Source organism: Ruditapes philippinarum, unplaced genomic scaffold (genome assembly GCF_026571515.1).
Source record: "Ruditapes philippinarum isolate M1 unplaced genomic scaffold, ASM2657151v2 ctg2142_1_1_1_1, whole genome shotgun sequence".
In the NCBI taxonomy this organism is placed as follows: Eukaryota; Metazoa; Mollusca; class Bivalvia; order Venerida; family Veneridae; genus Ruditapes; species Ruditapes philippinarum.
Window position 1 is genome coordinate 66,942 of NW_026861827.1, and position 20,590 is coordinate 87,531.

The 20,590-nt window shown below is 32.1% G+C and overlaps 1 protein-coding gene across 2 annotated transcripts; it reads right to left on the minus strand.

Annotated features, from left to right (window-relative positions):
* Positions 1-4,085: 4,085 nt before the first annotated feature.
* LOC132716953 (baculoviral IAP repeat-containing protein 7-B-like) lies at positions 4,086-14,834 on the minus strand. Of its 2 annotated transcripts, none has more exons than XM_060700297.1 (7): positions 14,691-14,834; positions 12,844-12,955; positions 11,901-12,333; positions 10,680-10,818; positions 8,671-8,765; positions 7,933-8,082; positions 4,086-6,769 (listed from the first exon to the last, which is right to left on the minus strand). In XM_060700297.1, exons 2-7 carry the CDS (start codon positions 12,919-12,921, stop codon positions 6,573-6,575), a joined length of 1,092 nt encoding a protein of 363 aa, XP_060556280.1. In that variant the 5' UTR covers positions 12,922-12,955; positions 14,691-14,834; the 3' UTR covers positions 4,086-6,572. The 2 variants fall into 2 exon arrangements, with proteins under 2 accessions (XP_060556280.1, XP_060556279.1); XM_060700296.1 differs by lacking the exon at positions 14,691-14,834 and adding an exon at positions 14,489-14,640.
* Positions 14,835-20,590: the final 5,756 nt, after the last annotated feature.

Below are 20,590 nucleotides of genomic sequence, written 5' to 3' on the forward strand. Positions count from 1 at the left end.
AAAAGTGGAACCATTATCATGGAAAGTGTAATCATTACCATGTAAAGTGTAATCATCATCATGGTAAGTGTAATCTTTATCATGGTAATTGTAATCATTATCATGGCAAGTGTAATCACCATGAAAAGTGTAATTGTTAACATGGAAAGTGTAATCATTATCATGGCCAGTGTAATTATTATCATGGAAAGTGTAATTGTTACCATTACCATGGAAATCATAAAGATATGTATTGTTAATTTGTATTGAGAGATGCAGATTATCAAAATTTCATCATTTTGACCTTAAATCTAATGACCTTTACATGTAACTCAACACAAAGGTTATAATATATCTAAGATCTTGGCCAATTAAAGAAGGCTAAAGAAGAGAAAGAAGAAATCTATATTTAGCAAAGATGACCTTCAGTGAAAGCAAGGTGCTGATTTAGCAAATATTTTAAATTTTTATTGAGTAACTAATAAATGTACTGTTATAAAAATGACACAAATATGTTGTTAGCAAACTAAATGACACCAGGACTGGTCCAGTTTTGACTGTAGATTCATGTTTTGATTAACCTGGTGTATGTCCTCTAGAATATTGTACAAACCAATATCTAAATACTAGGTTTTACTGCAATCTACATTTAGAGTGTTTTTTAAAAGTTTTTCCCTATACCTTCATGAGGACTTGGGGGTCAACCCTTTGCCAAATATATATTGTACCATTGTATTGCAACTGTCTTTACATGTATAAATGTTTTTTGGGCAATAAAATATATGTATAAATGTTTTTTGGGGCAACACAATATGCTTGAATCAATAAAAAAATCAACAGAGCCCTTGGATGTGGACGATTTTGCTCACAGTGTCCTGATTTAAATACACCTTCCAAATGTACACCAGGCAATACAATATCCCATATATAAAAGTTCTCACTCTTATACATTAATATTAAGGTATAATGACAATTTTTTTCCATTGCACTTTTTGCTTTTTATAGTCTATAAGTCCAAATATGCCTATTTTGGCTCTATCAGGAGCCACAACTTTGAAGCCCTTCACTGGATTTAGTCATTTCAACAAAGTAGCTAGGACCTAATTTAAGCCAACTTTGAGTGATCAAATTAAGTGTAACAAATAAAAATTCACTATACTGAAAAGGCAAAAAACTGAAAAAAGGCCTATTTTGAAGTTTAAGCTACCCTTACTTTTGACAGAACATCAGAAGCAAGCTACATGTATATTAAAGCCACACTGTGCCTCAGAAACAAATAAATATATCAATCTTCAGACAGGGAAAACATGGGTTTTGAAATTTTTAAATGAAGGTTTGAGAGCATGTTAAATACTTATCACTTGAAGTAAGGTATTAGTTGATGAGTAACTTTTAGGGGAAAAATTAGCTCGTGAGAAATAAAAATCAAAGCATTTCTGGGGCATAATGGACCTTAAATTAAGAAAAGAAAAAAAAGAAAATATTTTGCTTGTTTTCTAAACAAATTTGTTTATTTATGTGAACAAGACTAGTCATAACAATAATGGTGAGTAGAACAAAAGTGGTCTTGAAATGTATAATTTCACTCCAGCAAAAACTTTCAAAAAGTAGATAATAATCATAATATTACAAATATTATGATATTACTAATTCAAATACATTATCATTATTAAATCATTTTCAACTGATTATTATCATTAACATTTTGATGAGATATTGAAATATATCATTGAGATATAGATAATATCACACTACTTGCAACATAATGAAATATAAAAAATTTGGTTCATAATTGTGATAAATGGTGCCTTTATAGGTAATGTCTCGACTAGTTCGATGCAAATACTATAGAAAACAACAGACCCTTTGTTCACTAACATCCGCGCCATGACAATACCAGCATAGTGTGTTTGCAACCTCCATCCATGATATTCACTATCAGTTTCTCTACTTGTAATAGAGTTGGTAAGCGAACAGCATGGATTCTGATCAGACTGTGTAGATGTATCAGCTGGTCTGGATCCAGATCCGGATCCTGCTGGTCGCAGACACACTATGTTGGTTTTGTAATGACGGGGTAAATTTCAATGATCGGGACCAAGATCAGGATTAAAATTTCTTTTCTTTTCTATAATCAATTGTTTAATCACAGAGGTTTATTAAATTTAATGTTTCTATAAAAGTTCACTTGTAAAAGCATAATTTCATGAATTTTTCTAGAAAAATCATCACTTCTTAACAAGATATGCATGCTTAAAGGTTGATCCAAATATTGCTCTTAATCCAAAATTTGATCACTGTTTGGACCAAATTATGTTTTTATTTCGTATTATTATTTCTAAATTTTATTACGAAATAAGTTTATTTCTTTGCAAACAATCAATTTTTACTTTTTGCAGTGTACCTGATTATTTTAACCTAAAACGATCAATGTATGTCTAATACAGCGAAGAAAATAAAATTTGCATTCTTTGATCCAGATCTTGATCTGTTCTTTGTGAACAACTGGTCAGAAAATTTATTTGTTTTGAATAAATAATAAACAGACCTCTCTTGTAAGAATAAATTTTGTCATATTTTCAATAACAATTTGCACTCTTGAAAATATTCTATAATTCTCAGTGAGATAAATGTACATGTATATTCTATATTCACTACAAACAAACAAATATCTTCGTGTTATTTCTCTCTTTAATGAAGACCTGTAAAAAAGTCATGAAGTTTGAATATTGGTCCTCTACTGTAAGTAACTACAGAATAAGTTTTATACTTATAAAAAACATCTAAAATATATACATACAATGCATTTTAAAAGATCTACTAAAATACAATATTTATCTAGTTAAAACAATACTAACAGTTAAAATATCACTTAACAATATTGCCACATTTAAAAAAAAAGAAACATGCAGTGGTGATAAAAAAAAACAAATAATGAATTGTTAAAAATGTGAACATGATTTTCCTTTCAATGAAAACATAATGATAACAAGAGCGATCAGTGATCACGTGTCACCGGATGATAGCCAATTAAGCAGTTGTATTCAGGGATGATATTGACCAGTTTGTTCCCTTTATGTTGTGTAGCGAAAGATACAAATATGATTAACAGGCCAAAACATTTTTTTATTCAGGGGCCATAACTCAGCCAAAAAAACAGTCAGCCAGAAAACACATTAAATATCATATTGATCAATCCTGTAAAGTTTCACTCAAATTGCATTAGTAGTATGGAGACTGGACAAATTTCTGAAAAATAAAAATAATTAAAGGGAAATTACTCTGACCAAAAATCTATAGAACTTGAAAATGCTGATGATATGCACCACTAGACTTGAAAACTCCTTATTACGGCTTATTCTTGATAATGTCTGTTATGTGTTGCAATCAATAACATGACATATGGGCTAAAACCTAAGGAAAATACATTCCTAAATGAGCTGCAAACATGTCAAATATTTTTTTCTTGCATATTCTACAATAACATTTTAAATGGTTCAATAATTCAATTTTATATGGAAATTAATGTAATTTCATCCAATACTTTTTTCTTATGGTAGTGTAGGAATTTACATCTATGTTCATAATGGTGAAGTGATGTCATCCTAAGCACACAGTTCATTCATAAAATGAACCATTTATTACATGCTTTAAAGTTGATTATTTAAGTTCACAGTGAAAATATGAAATATATTTTCACTGCAGTAGAAGTATATTTGAATATAAGCTACAAATGCATCTAAATTATACAACAACAAAAATGATTAAATGAATCAAATGTATAATATAACTTCAAATACATGAACAATTGTCATGTTAAACTATACCATAATCTACAGATATTTCTAAAATTGTTTAACCTAAAATTCACATTATAAAACCATAATCAAGGTATAACATGAACAGTGTATGACATGATATGACAATGAATGAATTATGAATGAATGAAAATAAATAAAAAGCATGAAATAAACAGACAATTTGTTTGTTTTACATGCAAGATCAAATAATATTCCACTTATGAACATCTATGATTATTATTATTTCAGATTTCTCTTTTTCAGATTTATTTTTAAATTTTCCTATTTCAGATTTTAACATTTCAAATTACTCCTTTTCAGATTAATAAATAACCTTAGTGCAATAACTGGTTTACTCCTTTAAATTTAGTTTTAACTCCTATTAACCCATTAACTGCACTAAGGTGACGAAATACATGTACACATGTACAGTGTATATCAATTATCTTTTTTTAAGATTTCTTTATTTCAAATATCTGTTAAAGATTTCTATATTTCTGATTTTTATATTTCAGATTTCTCTTTTTCAGATTGATATATACATTTTATACATAAAATATCTCTCTTTCAAATTTATCTATTTCAGATTTCTCTTTTTCAGATTTATATATTTCAGATTTATCTTTTTTCAGAATTTATGTCCGACATTAGCCACATACCAATGGCTTATTACAATGACTGATATGTCCAAAAAATGTCTTTTACATAAATGGCACATTTAAGAACAAGATTCTATAAATATTCCACATAACAATCATGCATGTTATGATTATATACAAGATGTAAAAGAAGAAATAAAACTATGGTTATGCTATCATAGTCCATTTATAGTTATCCTGAGTAAAGTCACATTAAGTTGCATAAAAGAATATCAAATATAAGAACAAATTTTATCATCACTGATTGCTATAAGGATTGAAAAAGGGGCTGTTACGATAAAAACATTAATGTTGAGGTTGAGGTAATGTGGGTCGGGGTGGGGTTAAAAGGTGGGTCAAGGAAAAATCCATCTCTCTGTCATTGATAAGGTACATTATTTCAAAAAGGATAACCCCTTAGTTTATGAATATTTACACTTTACGGGCAAGAGATAGTAAGCACTAAGTAAATTGGCAGCCAAAATATTGTTAGTGAACCAATTCACAGGTAATCTATTAACTTCCTAGTACCTTACAAAAGGTGTCTCCGGGGAGAAAAAAGAAACAGTTTTCTATAAATAGAACACACTTAAAAGAGTTTAAAGTTGGTACATCCTATGTACAGATGCTTATAGGTCTACTCAGAGACATAGATAACAGAGATAGGCAACTTCCTAACCAGTTAAAATATCACGCGTTCCTGGTAAACTTAAACTTGTAGGAAGTAAAACTTATTAACCAGATATCAAAATCAGGAAAATAATACATTTTCTGAAAGCTTATGCATTTGTCTATGGCTGCAGGTCAAAATATTTACAGTTCCTATTTAATTAAATGATACATCAGTTTTTAAAGAGAACTACCTATTAATTTTTGTTACAAAACTATTCATTTGACGAAAAAACTGGCTCAGTGGGTATGTTCTGCTATGTTTTTCTAGATGAAAGGCATTGAAAGTTACCAATATTTTAACATGCAGCAATAGATAAAAGATTTACCTTTCAAATGGTATATAATATTAAAGGATCAAATGTACATTAAGTAAGTTTTATTTGCTACAAAATGCCTAATTTCTCAATTTTTGATAGACATGAGTGATATTTCAATGGAGTATATAGGAGCTGTTTATCTCTGTTATCTATGTCTCTGGTCTACTCAAACAAATGTTGTTTCCATGTTTGGTAGTTAGATCATGAAACTTAATTAACTTATCAAAACAAATAAATTGTTTGAAAATCTAATATTTTATGACCTTTTTTCTAAGTGAGTACATTCTTTTGATTGTAAGCGTAGTTTACAACAATAAAATTTTTTATTTTACAAAATCTAAAATCTTCATCCTGACACCAATATGCTCCATAAAAACTTATAAACTTGAATTTCTCTTTGCCACTCTATGCACAGTTTACCCTCTATTCTTCATCAAGTATTTTAAGCAAGCCTTTTGCTCACAATATTAACTATAATATATAACAAATGAGCAAGTGGTCAGCTCAGTTGCATTGGATTTTGTTTTGCCGTATAAATGATCATGCTATAAAAATCAGTCAGTTTAAGTGATCCAACCAAACCAAGGTTACTTATGTTAACATCTTAAATTCACTTAATTTCATTGGCATGAAATTTCTCAGTTTTTTTTATCACAAACAACATTTTGTGGGTCCTTAAAAGTTAAATTTGTTGACTGTTCATTTTTCTAAAAGGTAAAATGTAAATAATGTTATGCAAAATAATTCTACCGCACACAAATAAAATTTCGTTGGATCTTAAATTTGTGGATTGACCTACACACGAAATCCACAAAAATAAGTGCCCCATAAATAATAATGATTTTGCGGTATTCTTTTTATAAAGTGACACAAATGAGTTACCTAATTGTAATGATTTTCAAGCCTACTTGAAATGATTTTGCTGTTGTAACTTTTATCAAATACATTTCAGCATACAATGACATCAACATTTTTGCTTTCATCATATCATCATTCCTTATAACAACTGTTGTCCTGGCTTGTACTTCTCTTTGTTATGAAGTAAGAAAAATAAATTCTAATGTTACAGATTGATTTTTAACACTTCTCCTCAAATAACCCCACTATCCTACCCCACTCCATCCAGGAAGATGTCCCAAAATAACAGAATGTATGTACTAAAGAATTCACGACATTCGAGTTTTCACATGAGATTTGATGAGTTTTCGGCAAATAGGACATTTTTTCAATGGTTGTGCACACTGTTCACAAGTAACTAAATGTCCGCATGGTATGAACGTGATCTCTAGTTCTCTATCCATACAAATCTTACATAGTCTCTGATCCTTCAACTGATTGTACGCATCTTCTAACGAAGAAGCACCTGAAAATGTCAGTACGCATAAAAATTAAATACAGGTTAACAGTGAGATATCAAAATACAAGTAGTAAATTTATAAACTAAGTTGTCCAACATGGCAAAAATGAGTTGTCAGTAGAACATTGTGCTGAACAATTCTCTGTGCCGGATAGTAAAACAAAAGCGGGAATAATGTTGAATTTTCCAGATAATGTAAAAATTTCCAAGTTCAAAAAGGGCCATAATTCTGTCAAAATCCATGTTAGAGTTATGGGCCTTAAAAAGTGATCTCCTACTATGCACTTAAAAAAAAGAGTATGAAGTATCACCCAATTCCATTCAGTATATTTGAAGATACCAGATTGCACACTGGGGAGAGAATAATAGCTCTCCCTATTGAGTATTCTTTGAAAAGTCGAGCTAAAACTCTCATCAAGTAAATTTTATGGAATCGCTTCTGGCTGGCAGTAATATAAACAAGCTACCATCCAAGCTTTTCTAGCAGCAGCAGCTCAAGCAGAATTAAGCTCCTGAATCATTAATGGAGCCATAAATGTTTGGCCCAAAACACAAACTGCTTGGATAAGCAGCTTGACAATAAAACAGCTTCACTTAACAAATATTTATTTTAAATTGTGATGAATGCTTTGAACTTAAGTAAAAGGTAATTTTCCTGGAACTAACCAGTACTGGTGGTGTATGGTTAAACACATGGTTAAAATAGATCATGACCATGACATCTGAAAGCTTATGCACTCATTCACCTTTTGCTTACTGGTGGCTAAAAATATACTCGTACAACCAGTGAATACAGAGATCATCATCTGATCCTGGTCTGAACTGTTCGCTAATCAGTTGAGACATATTTTGATATTTTTGCTTAAAATGATGTTGATATCCAAAGTGAGACAAGTCCATTTAAGATATTTAGTGTAGGACCTAGACATTGAACTACATTGTGTAGCTTGAAAGGATAAGCCTCATTTATTATTTATGATATTGCCAAACCAACTTACAATATAGCATGCTTATTCTAAACCTGTATGGGATGTCCCATATAAATCAAAGAATGTATTATTGTTCACAGATGATACAGGTGATCAGAAAATTATATGTATATGGCTTTTCTTCAGAGACAGTCTTTTGTAAATATTTGACTGTAAAAGAAGAAGTTTTCTTCAATTTACCAGAAGTGGGAAAACTTTCAGTATGTGGATGTGAAGAGCCAGCTGCCCCGGTTTCCTTGGTGATACCATGAACTCTAGATACTGTCTCTTGTTGAATCCTCAGTTGCTCTACAGCATCAACTAACTCATTTACATCTGTGATCTCAGCTCCTGAATCAAAATAATTTCTCTCATAATTGAAGGGGGTGGGGGTTTGAGTTTTATGTCACACCAACAAAATTTAGGTCATATGGTAACTTTCCAACTTTACAGGTATAGGAAGACCTCAGGTCCTCCTCTGTGCATTAATTCAGGCACAAACGGGCACCTGAGTAGAACCACCTATATTCAGAAAGCTAGCTGGATAGCTTCCACACATGAAAGAATCCAAAGTCCCTGTTGGGATTCGAACCCAAAGTAGTAAGGGGCAAACACATATGTACATACTGTAGAAATTTTTAATAATGAATGAAAAATAAATCACTGTTAATTTTAAAGGGCTCCAGAATGCCTCTATATTTTCCTTCAAATGTTCTTTTTGTTTATACACATGTAGTAACATTTGAAGTAAAATAAGGTGAATTCATAAAACACACCCTACATTCCCAATCAATAATGAATGAAAGTATTTATAGTAACAGTTGTTTTCAGAATTTTGAAAGAAATCTAACCTAAAACATAAAGGTCATTTAAAATGAAAGGTTGGATTGCCACTTTGGCCAGCACCATCATGTTCTAATATACATGTATATAACGTACCTCCCGCTCTTTTACGACGCTGCACAATAGCTTTCACTAGTTCTTTATCATATCCCATTTTCAGCACTTGCTTTATTACAGGAGTTATCTCAAAACTGGAAATACATACACAAATTTTGTGAACCGATTATCTTCTCAAAATAATTGAAAAAGAAGCTCTTTACTACTTACAACTCGTATTTGAGCAATGAAAACTTATACATAAGAAATGAAGAATAGACTCAAACTAATAATGAGACTGTTCGAAAAAAAAATTGTGAATTTAAAGCTGCACGCCTCCAGATGTGCCAAAATATTTCAATATGAAAAATGTACTAATCTTTCAAGAAAGGTAAACACAATCAAGATTCATGTTAAAGTTTACATGTTATGTGCGATTTAAGACTGATTTTGAAGTATTGTATCACCATATTTCTACCACGTTGCTAACGCAGTAAGGGCATTTTTGCATATTTTGATCTCTTTTTGGTTAATTGCATGGATTGTAAGTACGAATTGCAATAATTATGTAAATAACTTTATTTGTTCACCTCACAATATTTTACTTTCAAATACATTATCAAAATTTTCATGAAATTTAACATGTATCTGGAGGCGTGCTGCTTTAAAATCTGTTGATAAAAAAGAAAAACATTTTCAAATAAAGATTTATGGGTACTCTGTGATCAATGTAGCACCGAAGGCCCTTCTTGGTGTTTTTTACAGTCTCTCTTGAAATTGGCTGTATAATTTATCCTTAACCTGCTGGAACCAAAAATGATCAGCCTTTTCTACCAGTATAGAGCCAGGCCAACCTGCACAGCCATGCATTCTGACCAGGCTCTATCTATACTGTTGGTACATATAGACTAATTTTCATATTTTGATAATATTTAAATCCCTAAAACTTTAAATCGATTACTCCAAGTTCAAGGTTGGGCTAATTAATCAAACAAACTTGACGGGCAAATGCACTCAGCCAAATCTACTTTCAGTTTCACTTCCTGTTTTTTTTTGATGATGGTTGATAATATGATCTTATTCAAACAATTATGCTAAACTGAAAGAGTGATAAATAATTCAGCAGATAGACTGTGTGTGTAAATCAATACGTTTAACTTCCCCTATACGTTATAAATGTTACAGTATCTTCAAAACATAAGGAAGAAAGACAATGAAATTAGATAGGTGTATAAAGTTATTGTTACATTATGGGATCATACATGTAAAATGTTTGTAGCAGGAACATATTTGACTATTTATAAAACACTTCAACGAAATTGTGATTCAATTAGACTTTTTGACAGAAATGATTTTAAAAAAGACATGTTTCAATTTTGTTCTTTTTACTAACAAAAATGAGATCAGAAATTACCTAACTTATTCATTAACTATATATCTTTTGTTTTTCCAAAAATATTTACAACTGATAAATTAAATTTTCAAATTTATTTTTTTGGTTTAAATGTGAGATTAATAATTTTTCTTTCATAAAAATATATAAAACAACCATCTATTTACATGCACATGCGTAATAAATATTGTAAAAGATTAGATACAAATGTTTAAATTTCATAATTATATACATGTCAAAGGCATACTTTGTTTTAATTAAATGCAACACAGTATTAACTTTGAGCTACAGGCAGCAAATGCTTCTCTCCGTGTAACCAGTGCAAACCAAATCATGGTCAGGTCTGAAATGCTCTATTATTTCGGACTGTTGGTGCATGTGTATTAACGTGTTACTTAATATATGTATCAATTTATTTTCATCTTAGGAATTATTCAGTCTTGCAGTTCAATAGATATGCCATCACCTTAGTGCTGTAACAGGTTAACTCTTATTAATCATTCATAGGAATTAACCTCTTATTGCACTAAGGTGATGGTACATAAAAAAAATTGTTATCATTTAGTCTGGTATTGAATTGAACAGTTTTATGAATACAGGTGTTCAAATTTTAACAAAGAGACAATCATCCTTTTGTAGTGAAGTTTAGTAAGTAATTGTAGATTTCTGTCCTTACCATTCTTTTGATTCTGACTGTGACCTTAAAAATGAACATCTTGGTGACCATTGTCTGTGTTCCGTCCACGGGTCATCTTCTGGTTCCCAGTTCCTTATCAAGATACCACAGTGAAAACATCTCACGCAATCATCTTGCCCTGAAAAATTATCGAATTACAATAAAAAAACTATACTTTGTATTAACATGCCTTTTCCCAGTGTCACCACGAGTCAGATTACCAGACCGATTCCCCAACGGCAGATATGCTTATTTTTATATAAATATATTTGAGGAAACATCTGTTTGTTGGATTTGATACCAGAATGAACGTCAGAAAATTTGTTAGCTTGGATATTGGGAGTTTCAGTGAAATTGGGATTTTCTTTTTAAGATTTGGAAAAAAAGGGGAAAAATAAGCATATTTGCCATTGGGAGTGGGTCTGTTATTCTTACCCTGGTGACACTTGGGAAAGGCCTTTTATGACTGATATAATAAATAAGATTGTCCTTTTAAAGTAAATGTATATTATATCTGTAACTGACATGAATCTGACAAGCTTTATAACCTCCCTCAAAGAAAGAAGTGTATTGTATCTATGACTGATATTAAGTACCAATTCAGGGGCGTCCGTGGCCGAGTGGTTAAGGTCGTTGACTTCAAACCACTTGCCCCTCACCGCTGTGGATTTGGATCCCAACAGGGACTTTGGATTCTTTTATGTGAGGAAGCTATCCAGCTAGCTTACGGAACTTCGGTGGTTCTACTCAGGTGCCTGTTCGTGCCTGAAATAATGCACGGAAGGGAACCTGAGGTCTTCCTCCACAAGTAAAGCTGGAACGTCGCGATATGACCTATACTGTGTCGATGTGACGTAAAACTCAATCGAACAAACAAACAAACAAAGTACTAATTCAACTGGTTTTGTAACATTACTTAAAATTAAGAAGTTTGAATTGTGTATTCTTTCCATCATTGATGTAAATTCCATTAGTTTTGTAATATCCCTTAGATAGAATACCAATAATTGTACTTCCTTGACAGAGCACAGAGCTTGCATTAGTGGAAGTTTAGGAGTCATTTACTTCTGACTTTGGTTTGTGACTTCCAAAACGTAATGCTTTTCCTTCTTTACCTATATAATGTGACTTCAATTGTAAGACATTTTGCAGTCTCTGATAAAGTAAATACTATTTAATTATAAAGAAAGATGTTGATAGATTAGAAGTAAAACTGAGCACCTGTATAGAAGAACCCAGCTTCTACCAGCTCATCTACAGACTGTTTCATTGATGCTGGTTTTTCACGAAACGTCCCTTCTCTAGCTGCTGGCTTACTGTATTCTGGAAACCTTGGAACCTTTCCAGCACCAGCTCCGGCACTAGATGTCCCTGGCTGAACAGTTTGCAGGGGAACATTTCCACAGTTTTTATTTATTAAAAATGGACACGTCGAATTAAACTTTTTGTGTTCATTCCTAACAACATCGCCTTCTTCCCAACTTTTTAAAACAAGATTGCAGAAAATACATTTCACTTTGTCGCCAGTTTTAAGATAATAAAATCCGTCTCTAGCTAAATCTTCTGGTTTGACAGGTAAAGCTTTTGGCCAGTCAACATATGTTTCAAGTCGTACTGCTTCTCTCTTCAGTCTAAGTTGCTGCGAAAAATCATCCTGAAACAAAAGAACATTATCATAACAGCAACTGACAAACCATATTATGCCGGGTTTATGAATAAACAAATGATAGGAGAAATGACTATTGAGGGTTATCATTCAGTAACTTATCTACATTTACATGATAGATGCTTAGCAATCAATTCTGATTATGACTAGGAGGCGCGTTGTCAGTGAACTGTTAATTTAAGACATTCTTTATATGCAAATTTAAAAAGATAAAAGAGTAAAAGTTCTACAAGACTATTTATTTAAAAGACATAGTGTGCAAATTAGAATTTGTAGAATGGGTCAAGCCTCTCAGTATTTAAGTGTCCTTCAGTACAATACAATTTTGGACATTATTTCACATAGAATTGAAGAGAATTTAACCATAATGGAAAATGACCAACAATGAACATGGTTTCTTTTTTTCAGCTATATCAGGAGACAATATGACATGTGTATGAAGTATAGTTCTACAAACTAAGTAGAGTTGAGTCATCAAAGATGTTACAAACCACTTACTTCATCACAATCCTTTTTATCGAAGTCAACATAGTCTGTCCCCTCAGCATCTACAGTATTTGAATGTTCTGTTGGCATTTCAAATTGAAGACCTTGTAAATTCTGTCTCTAGCTAAAAAAATAATGTACAATATATATTACATGAAAATCATAATGGGACCTTAGTTGACCTATATAGCATATGATTATCACTTGTCTTAATCAGTATGTGAAAAATAAAAAGAGATAAAACCTCACAAAGCTAGCAAGTTTTGGGCCATTGGCCAAAAGTTATCAGCAAAATGTACATCGCCTTTTTTAACATAGCTAGATGACAGGTTTGTGATAGAAGATGGAACATTTGCCTTTTGTTAATTGGTGTGCATGGTCTATTTTTAGTCCAACTTATTGTACTACCTGATGAGACATTGTGCTATTTTGTGTATGGACAATATATCCATTACAAGCGAGATTCTGACCCAGAACAAACATATTTCAAAATCTAGCTTTGGCATGTCGAAATATTTTAACTAAGTCTGTTATTGTGTTTGAGAAGTCTATCATTCAATGGCTAAATATAATTGGTTATCCCTCTTAGGGATCGACAAATTTTAATGATAGGTGAAACTATGTGAGAAAGACCTACATAGACGGACAAATATTTGACATGTAATGCATAGATACAACTGTTAACCTCTTTTATTTTGTGGATACCACACTCCTTCAATTCACTTAACATTATGTTTGGGCACTGATTAAAACAAAATAAATTACAAAAAAATGAAAAATAAACAGTTCAAATATTGTGTACATGATCATGATAGAAAGAATGATCAATTGAATAATGAACTTCTTCTTCCAATACTTTACATAACCCACTCTGACAATGATAACGTTGAGGCACGAATGACGACTGACTTGTATGCTTCTTAATGTAACCACTGTATGTGCATTAGATGGTTAAAATGTTCTATTGAATGATTGATAGTTCTTGGGTAGGATATCTATATGAATAATTCAGATGAAGCAATGTCTTTACACTTACAGCCAGAGAAATACAATGTAGAAGCATCTCTTTTACAGCTAAGTTAAAGTGGACATCTTTGTATATGTTAGTGTTCATCCGTGCTGTTCTACAGAAATTAGAAACTTCGACAGGAGCGATAGCAACAGGAGAATGTTTCTAATTTCTGTAGAACTGCACGGATGAATACTAACATATTTAGTGTCAAGCTTTATTTGGCCTCATTATCATTCACTTCTTACGTCACTATGCGGTTCTATGATGTACTATGAAAAATAGAAGTCAACTATGGACGGAATTCAATATAGAATCGGCTTTTGTTCATCTATGAAAATTAACACACAGAAATACAGCGTTTTTCATTTGATGACAAATAATGTTGGAAACTAGTCTTTTCTTGTTCTATTATCTATCATAAGTAAGTTTTCTGGTAACTTGCAGCATAATAACTAATGTATTATCAAATGTAAACACTGTTCATTAATTAAAACCATATTTGTCCATTAATTTACATCACTGATTTAGAACTGTTTAGTGATTATGAATGACTCCATACAGTACTTTAATTACATGTTTTAACGTTCCCAGAATGATTTTATGCAACATCTATTTGTAGATAATAAGGTTAGCAAAGTAACATACCTTGTACTTTCCTGTTTAACTACAACTGTCACCTGTGACATACATGTACGATAAAAAAAAATATCAGATGAGATTAAATCCCAGCTGCTGTAACTGTTATACAGCTTATAAATGTCTAAAATTGGTTCTTATATTTATTTCTACATCTAATTATAAATTAAGATCATCGTAATATGATGGGTTCCCAAAGTATTTTACTCACATTCTTTTAAGTGCACCTAGAATTCCCTTAACATTGTTTAAAAGATCTTGTTTATGTTAGTTTACAAATCGGGGATTTTATTTTTTGGTGACTCATGCGATCAACACATGGTCACGCCCACTATATTTACGATCAGCCGCCACTAAATGTTAGAGTTCATTTGGGTTATCAAGTTACATGTATGCTATGTTATTTGCGTGTTCTTATTAATTTTTATTATTATTATTATTTAAATTTTAAAGGACTAACCTCAAAATTATTTACATTCTTAGGTATAAAGATTTTTGGGTACAGATTTTTGACAGATTTTATCAGTGTATTGTATGGAATTCATACACGTACGTTCCTGGTTTTATATAGCCCTTTTATTTTTAATTGTTTACAAGTATTTAACTTCTGAAGATCAGATAACCCGCCTGCTGGGAAGGAAAAGCGTCAATAAAATCATATATTTTTGGAACATTCTTATTTTCTTTGGCAATACTGAGCCGAGACATTTATAATTATTCTTTGACCTTTTGCAATTGGCAGAACTTGACTTATCAAAGCAGGCCTTCGAGTACGTATGACACATAAGTTACAGTAAGTTTGTTTTTCGTTCTAGCTTAAATGATAATACAAATGTATGCTATACTTCACGCTACCATAAACGTTTTTGGTCTAAGAACCAAAGCCTTAATTTAGCAAAACTGATGGGTGACATTCTGCTTAAAATACCAATGGCGTCATAAAAAGGAATTTCAACTTTTAATTACCTGATTCGGATGTACATGTATGCAATAGGGATGAGTAAGTGATTTATCCTTTAAACTACAATTTACGTGTAAAAATAGTTCTAACGGAGATAAAACGTATTTTACTTCCACAAAATGGATTTATTTATTTTGCTAAACCTAATAGTTGTAGAGAGATTTCTTCTTAAAATTACAAGTGGTGTCAATATAGGGTGAATAAAAAAATAAATAAAAAGAATTTCATATTAAAAATGCAAAAAGTGTCAAGAGGGGAACTAAGTGACTGAATTTGAACAGAGTGACCTCCCCTTAATTATGCCTCGTGAATGCTAATAAATAATAATCTTTAATAATAATTATTCTTCAAAAGCTTTCCAGTTTTGGTAGTATCAAAAAGTTACTCAATTGTCCATTACCTGAACCATCTTTTTCATGTGTTGCTTTTAGGCAATAAGCACAGTTACAGTTTACTGGTATTATGTATCACCCTGGATGAACAAGTTTTGTCACGGACTACAAATGCAAACGCCGATTTAACATTTCAGCAAACACGTACGGACCCAATTTCAGGTAATTATTTGAAGATATCTTATTTGAAGATATCTTTTTTCTACTGCATCCACAAAATTAAAACCTAAACCGTAGGACCCGGCGTTAATTGAGCTTTTGTTTAATGTAGGTAGTAATTGCGAGACTTAAGTATTTTTTTAGAACACTTCGACACAAATTTTCTTTTTGCAAGGCAAACGCCGATAGGTTTTACCTTTTCTATTCTTTTTTGTTCACTTGAAACCCATGTAAAGTGAAAATAATAGAAGATATGTCTTTTTACAAGCAATTCTCGTCCCTAACTTATTTATAATTTCATTAGCAAGGTTATATTCGATATAAACCCATGTTTTCCACTTATTGTCGATTTTGCAAACGTCGTTTGATCATGTAAAATATGCAAACGTCGGTTGGTCATTTGAAATATATGCAAGCGCCTGTTGATGTCTCTTTGAACGCTGGACTATAATTATGTGTCTCATTTCCAGAGTTCTTCATCATATGAAACAGTTTCATTGCAAACTGATTCTTATAACTCCATTCTGGCCACGACGCCCATGGTTTCCAGAGTTATTGAATCTGTCGGTAGCTCAACCGTTATGTCGCCCATTGGTTACAAACATGTTACAACAACCAAAATCTCAGGTATGTCATCCAAATCCAGGTGTTCTGAACCTGACTGCATGGTTGCTATCGACAGACAGTTTAGAGAAAAAGTTTTTTTTTCAAAATCAGTTAGGAAACTTCTTACAGCCAGCTGGAGAACTGGTACTCAGAAAGATTACTCCAGTAAATTTAGACAATTTATGATATGGTGTCGTGAAAAGAATATTTATTGATTCCTTACAGCATCCTTTAATAATTGTGCTGAGTTTTTATCAGATCTGTACAATAAAGGTTTACAGTATCGTACAATAACAGGTTACCGCTCTATGTTATCTGCAGTTTTACCTCCAGTAGATAACACTCCTATTGGTCAACATCCGTATGTTATCAGATTATTAAAAGGAGTATTCAATTTAAGCCCTCCTCTGAATTGGATTTGCCTAAAGTTCTAAGTGCGCTACAAAAAGGTTTGGCTAAACAGGATAGACCTGGTCATTCATCAGCAAAACTTTTGTACCAGCTTTCAAGACCAACAAATTACTTGATCCTAAAAGAGCACTTGTTATCTTTCTTAAAAGAACTGAATCCTTCAGACGTAAAGATGAAACAAGTTTATTTCTGGCAAAAATGTACCTAATTCTTTAGAAAGCTTCTTCACAAACTTTGGCTTCATATATTATTAAAACTATTCAAGAGGCTTATGAAGATAAACATAAAAGTGTAACAGCACATTCTACAAGAGCTTTAGGTCCCTTATGGGCACTTTTTAAAGGTGCGTCAATGAAATCAATTCTCAACGCTGCAGATTGGTCAAAAGAAAACACCTTCGTTAAATTTTATTTGAAACAAGTTACTCCAAGTGTTCTCACTGTGTATTTTAACGTCGCTGTATAGTTCAACCTAAGAAGATTGAAATTTTTCTAAATCAAAGTTTATACCCGACGGATTTTGTGTGAGAAGATTATACGGTTTTATGAATACATGTATATATGGAAGTTTTATGAAAGTTTGTTATTCAAGAAGAAGAATGTTTTAAAATGAAAAAGAAGAAGAAAAGAGAGAAGTATTTTGTTAAGAGTATTGTAGTATTTGCAACTTGACTTAAATAACCAGCGGTTATATAATTATATATTTAATATGTTCAACCTGCGTTTGCATATTTTACATGTTCAAACGACGTTTGCAAATTAGACAGTACTCTCACATACGTTTGTTTTGTATGTAGTTTTCATTTGCATTTTACATATGATGACATATTTTAGAATTGAAGTATCAATAAATATTTTTCTATATGCTATTATTTTGTTTGCAAGCTTTTGCTGATGATTATAATCATGTAATTTGAAACATAAAGTGCATAATTGTTGTAAAAGAAGAAAATATAAATAACATTTATAACAAAAACAAGTAACAGAACATAAATTTTAATAATTTGCCATTGAAAATAGGTCTACTTTACTGTACTCCTTTTGCAACGTTTTACTACGGATTTCAATAGAATAAGAATAAGTTTGCAACCAAAAATTGTTGAAGTATAAGTCTGCAACCAAAATGTGCTTGAACAAGATATTTTTGTGTATTGAACGTTATCTTCGGACTTGCGAACTAAACCATTTGTACAGCATTGACAGAAACATATTTTGTTATTGTTAAATGCAGTTCAAAACTTACAAATTCGAATAAATTAGGAGAAAAACCGACCAGAACAGTCACATGTCAAATTTCAAAATATCTACATGATCAGTTTATACTTCGTCAAAACAGAATCTAGGATGCTTAAACCTTTAACCGAGTGTGGCATATATATTGCATTATGGAATAGACATACTAATGAACATCAAAATAACAAAGAAATCCACTTGCCTTGCAAAAATTCGTTCACCCGTTTCAAAAAATCACGCCGCGTTCGCCATTTTGTCAAGTTTGCAACCAATTCGCTCGCTTGAACCAAGTGTGCAACCACTTCACGTCCTGTGTCCCTTGAAAATGCTAAGATAGCTGAACAAGTAGTCCAATTCATTAGACGTCGTAAACGGGCTTTTAACCATTAAATTTATATGGTAAAAATATCTCAATCTCAAGACAAAATGCACAAGGAAATAATTCTAGGCACTGACGTTATAATATAATTGGTGCTGGGACAGAAAGATTTTCCGTCCCAGATCGGTGTTTAAACTTGTCGTGCTACATTTTTTATAGACTTTGAAATATTCTGAAGTAGATCTAGCACTGTGGCTGATATGCAATATTTATACATGTAATATGAAATTCGTTAGGTAGGAAAGGGAAACTACAATCTGTCTGATGCCAATTTTATATCCTGTTCAAAGGGGTATTTTTATCTGTAATATAAGTCTCTGACCCTATGCAAATATCAAATTATTTATGGTCACAAGCAGCAGCTAGAAATTTACTTTTCGCGTTTTCCCCGTAGTGTACTAAGGTTTCAGTTTCTATTGCACTAAAGCATTTAATATGCAACTGGTTTTACAAACACTTGAACAGAAAAGTTAAAAATCAACTGATATTAAGCCTCTATCACATCAGCCGCACGAAATTTGGTTCGTACGATTTGTTGAGAAATCTGTGCCGTAGAAAAATCGCGGGCGATTTCGCAGTCTATCTAGACAGATTTGTAGATCGTAAGGCAGACGTACGCTGTTCGTACGGCCGTCGAATGGCTCGCACGATATTTAAGCCTAAAAGCAGGACAAAAACCAACAACATTTCGTACGGTCGTCGCAAATTGACCGTGCAATAGACGTGCAATAGACGTGCGATTGCTAAGACAGTCGTAAGGCAATCGTGCGAAATTGAAAAAAATCACGTTTTAGGCTAGTTTTTTGTCGCAGACATTTCGCAGAACGTTAAGACCGTTTTATTAACGTTTGTCGTAGCCTACGACGTCGTAGAAAATGTCGCAGCTCTACAACAGGGTTAGGGCTGTGACGTCAAGATTGGCGATCACTGTTTACATGTATACATGCTCAGCACGTTCTTTTTATGAAATAACTTTTTCAGAATAAAAAAGACAAACAACATTTTTCAATTAATTAATTTTGGAGAAATTATAACATTTTAACTAGATTTTACATAAATTTAGATATTTCTTTGAAGAAACCCCATATGGTATAAAATAAAGGACACAGGAAAGTTACCGTGGTCATGACTCCGGAAAAACAATTTTAAAAAGAAAAAAACCAACAGTCAATAGAATATAAAAAAGATCAACAAGACAAGGCGACATTAACTAAAAGTTACCGTGGATGAAAAGCACTAATGTTTAAATTATCAAATTTTATGGTAAACTGCAATATACAGTGTACATATAATAATTCAGTCTGCACAATTTGCATGGTGTATTAATTATGCATTTTAATTCTGAAAAAAAATCTAGAATCCGAACTGTAACTACGTAATTTGCAATCCCGGGGTGGGGAGTTATTTTGTATACTACAACTACATGAGATATACGTATATATATCTTTAAGTAGCCTGGGATTCATGCGTTGATAATATTTTTGCTTATTCATAACTTACGCGCTATTTCATACTCGACCGTAATAGGTAACACATAATCTTTGGTTTTGGTAGTATCAATATATGAGCCGCGTCATGACAAAACAAACATAATGGATTTTGCGACCAGCATGGATCCAGCCCAGCCTGCGCGGAGGTACAGGCTCGTCTGGAGCCATGCTGGTCGCAAACCCACTATGTTGGTTTTGTCATGACGCGGCTCGTATGTCAATTTGCCGACAAGAAGCACATAAAAGATCGACAGATTGGAACCCGGGCTAATCTATGAGAAAAATTAATCCGCTTTCCGTAAAAAAACGCAACAACAACTAAAACAACAACACAAAAAAGCTAGATTTTAAAGTGAAATATTTCATATAAATTACAAAAACAGCGTGGGGCGTTTCAATTTAAAAGCAGTGCGCTTAATATAACTTTACGAAAAAATGTCAAGACATCAATTTATTATTTCGATACTTTAGCAATAGTAAA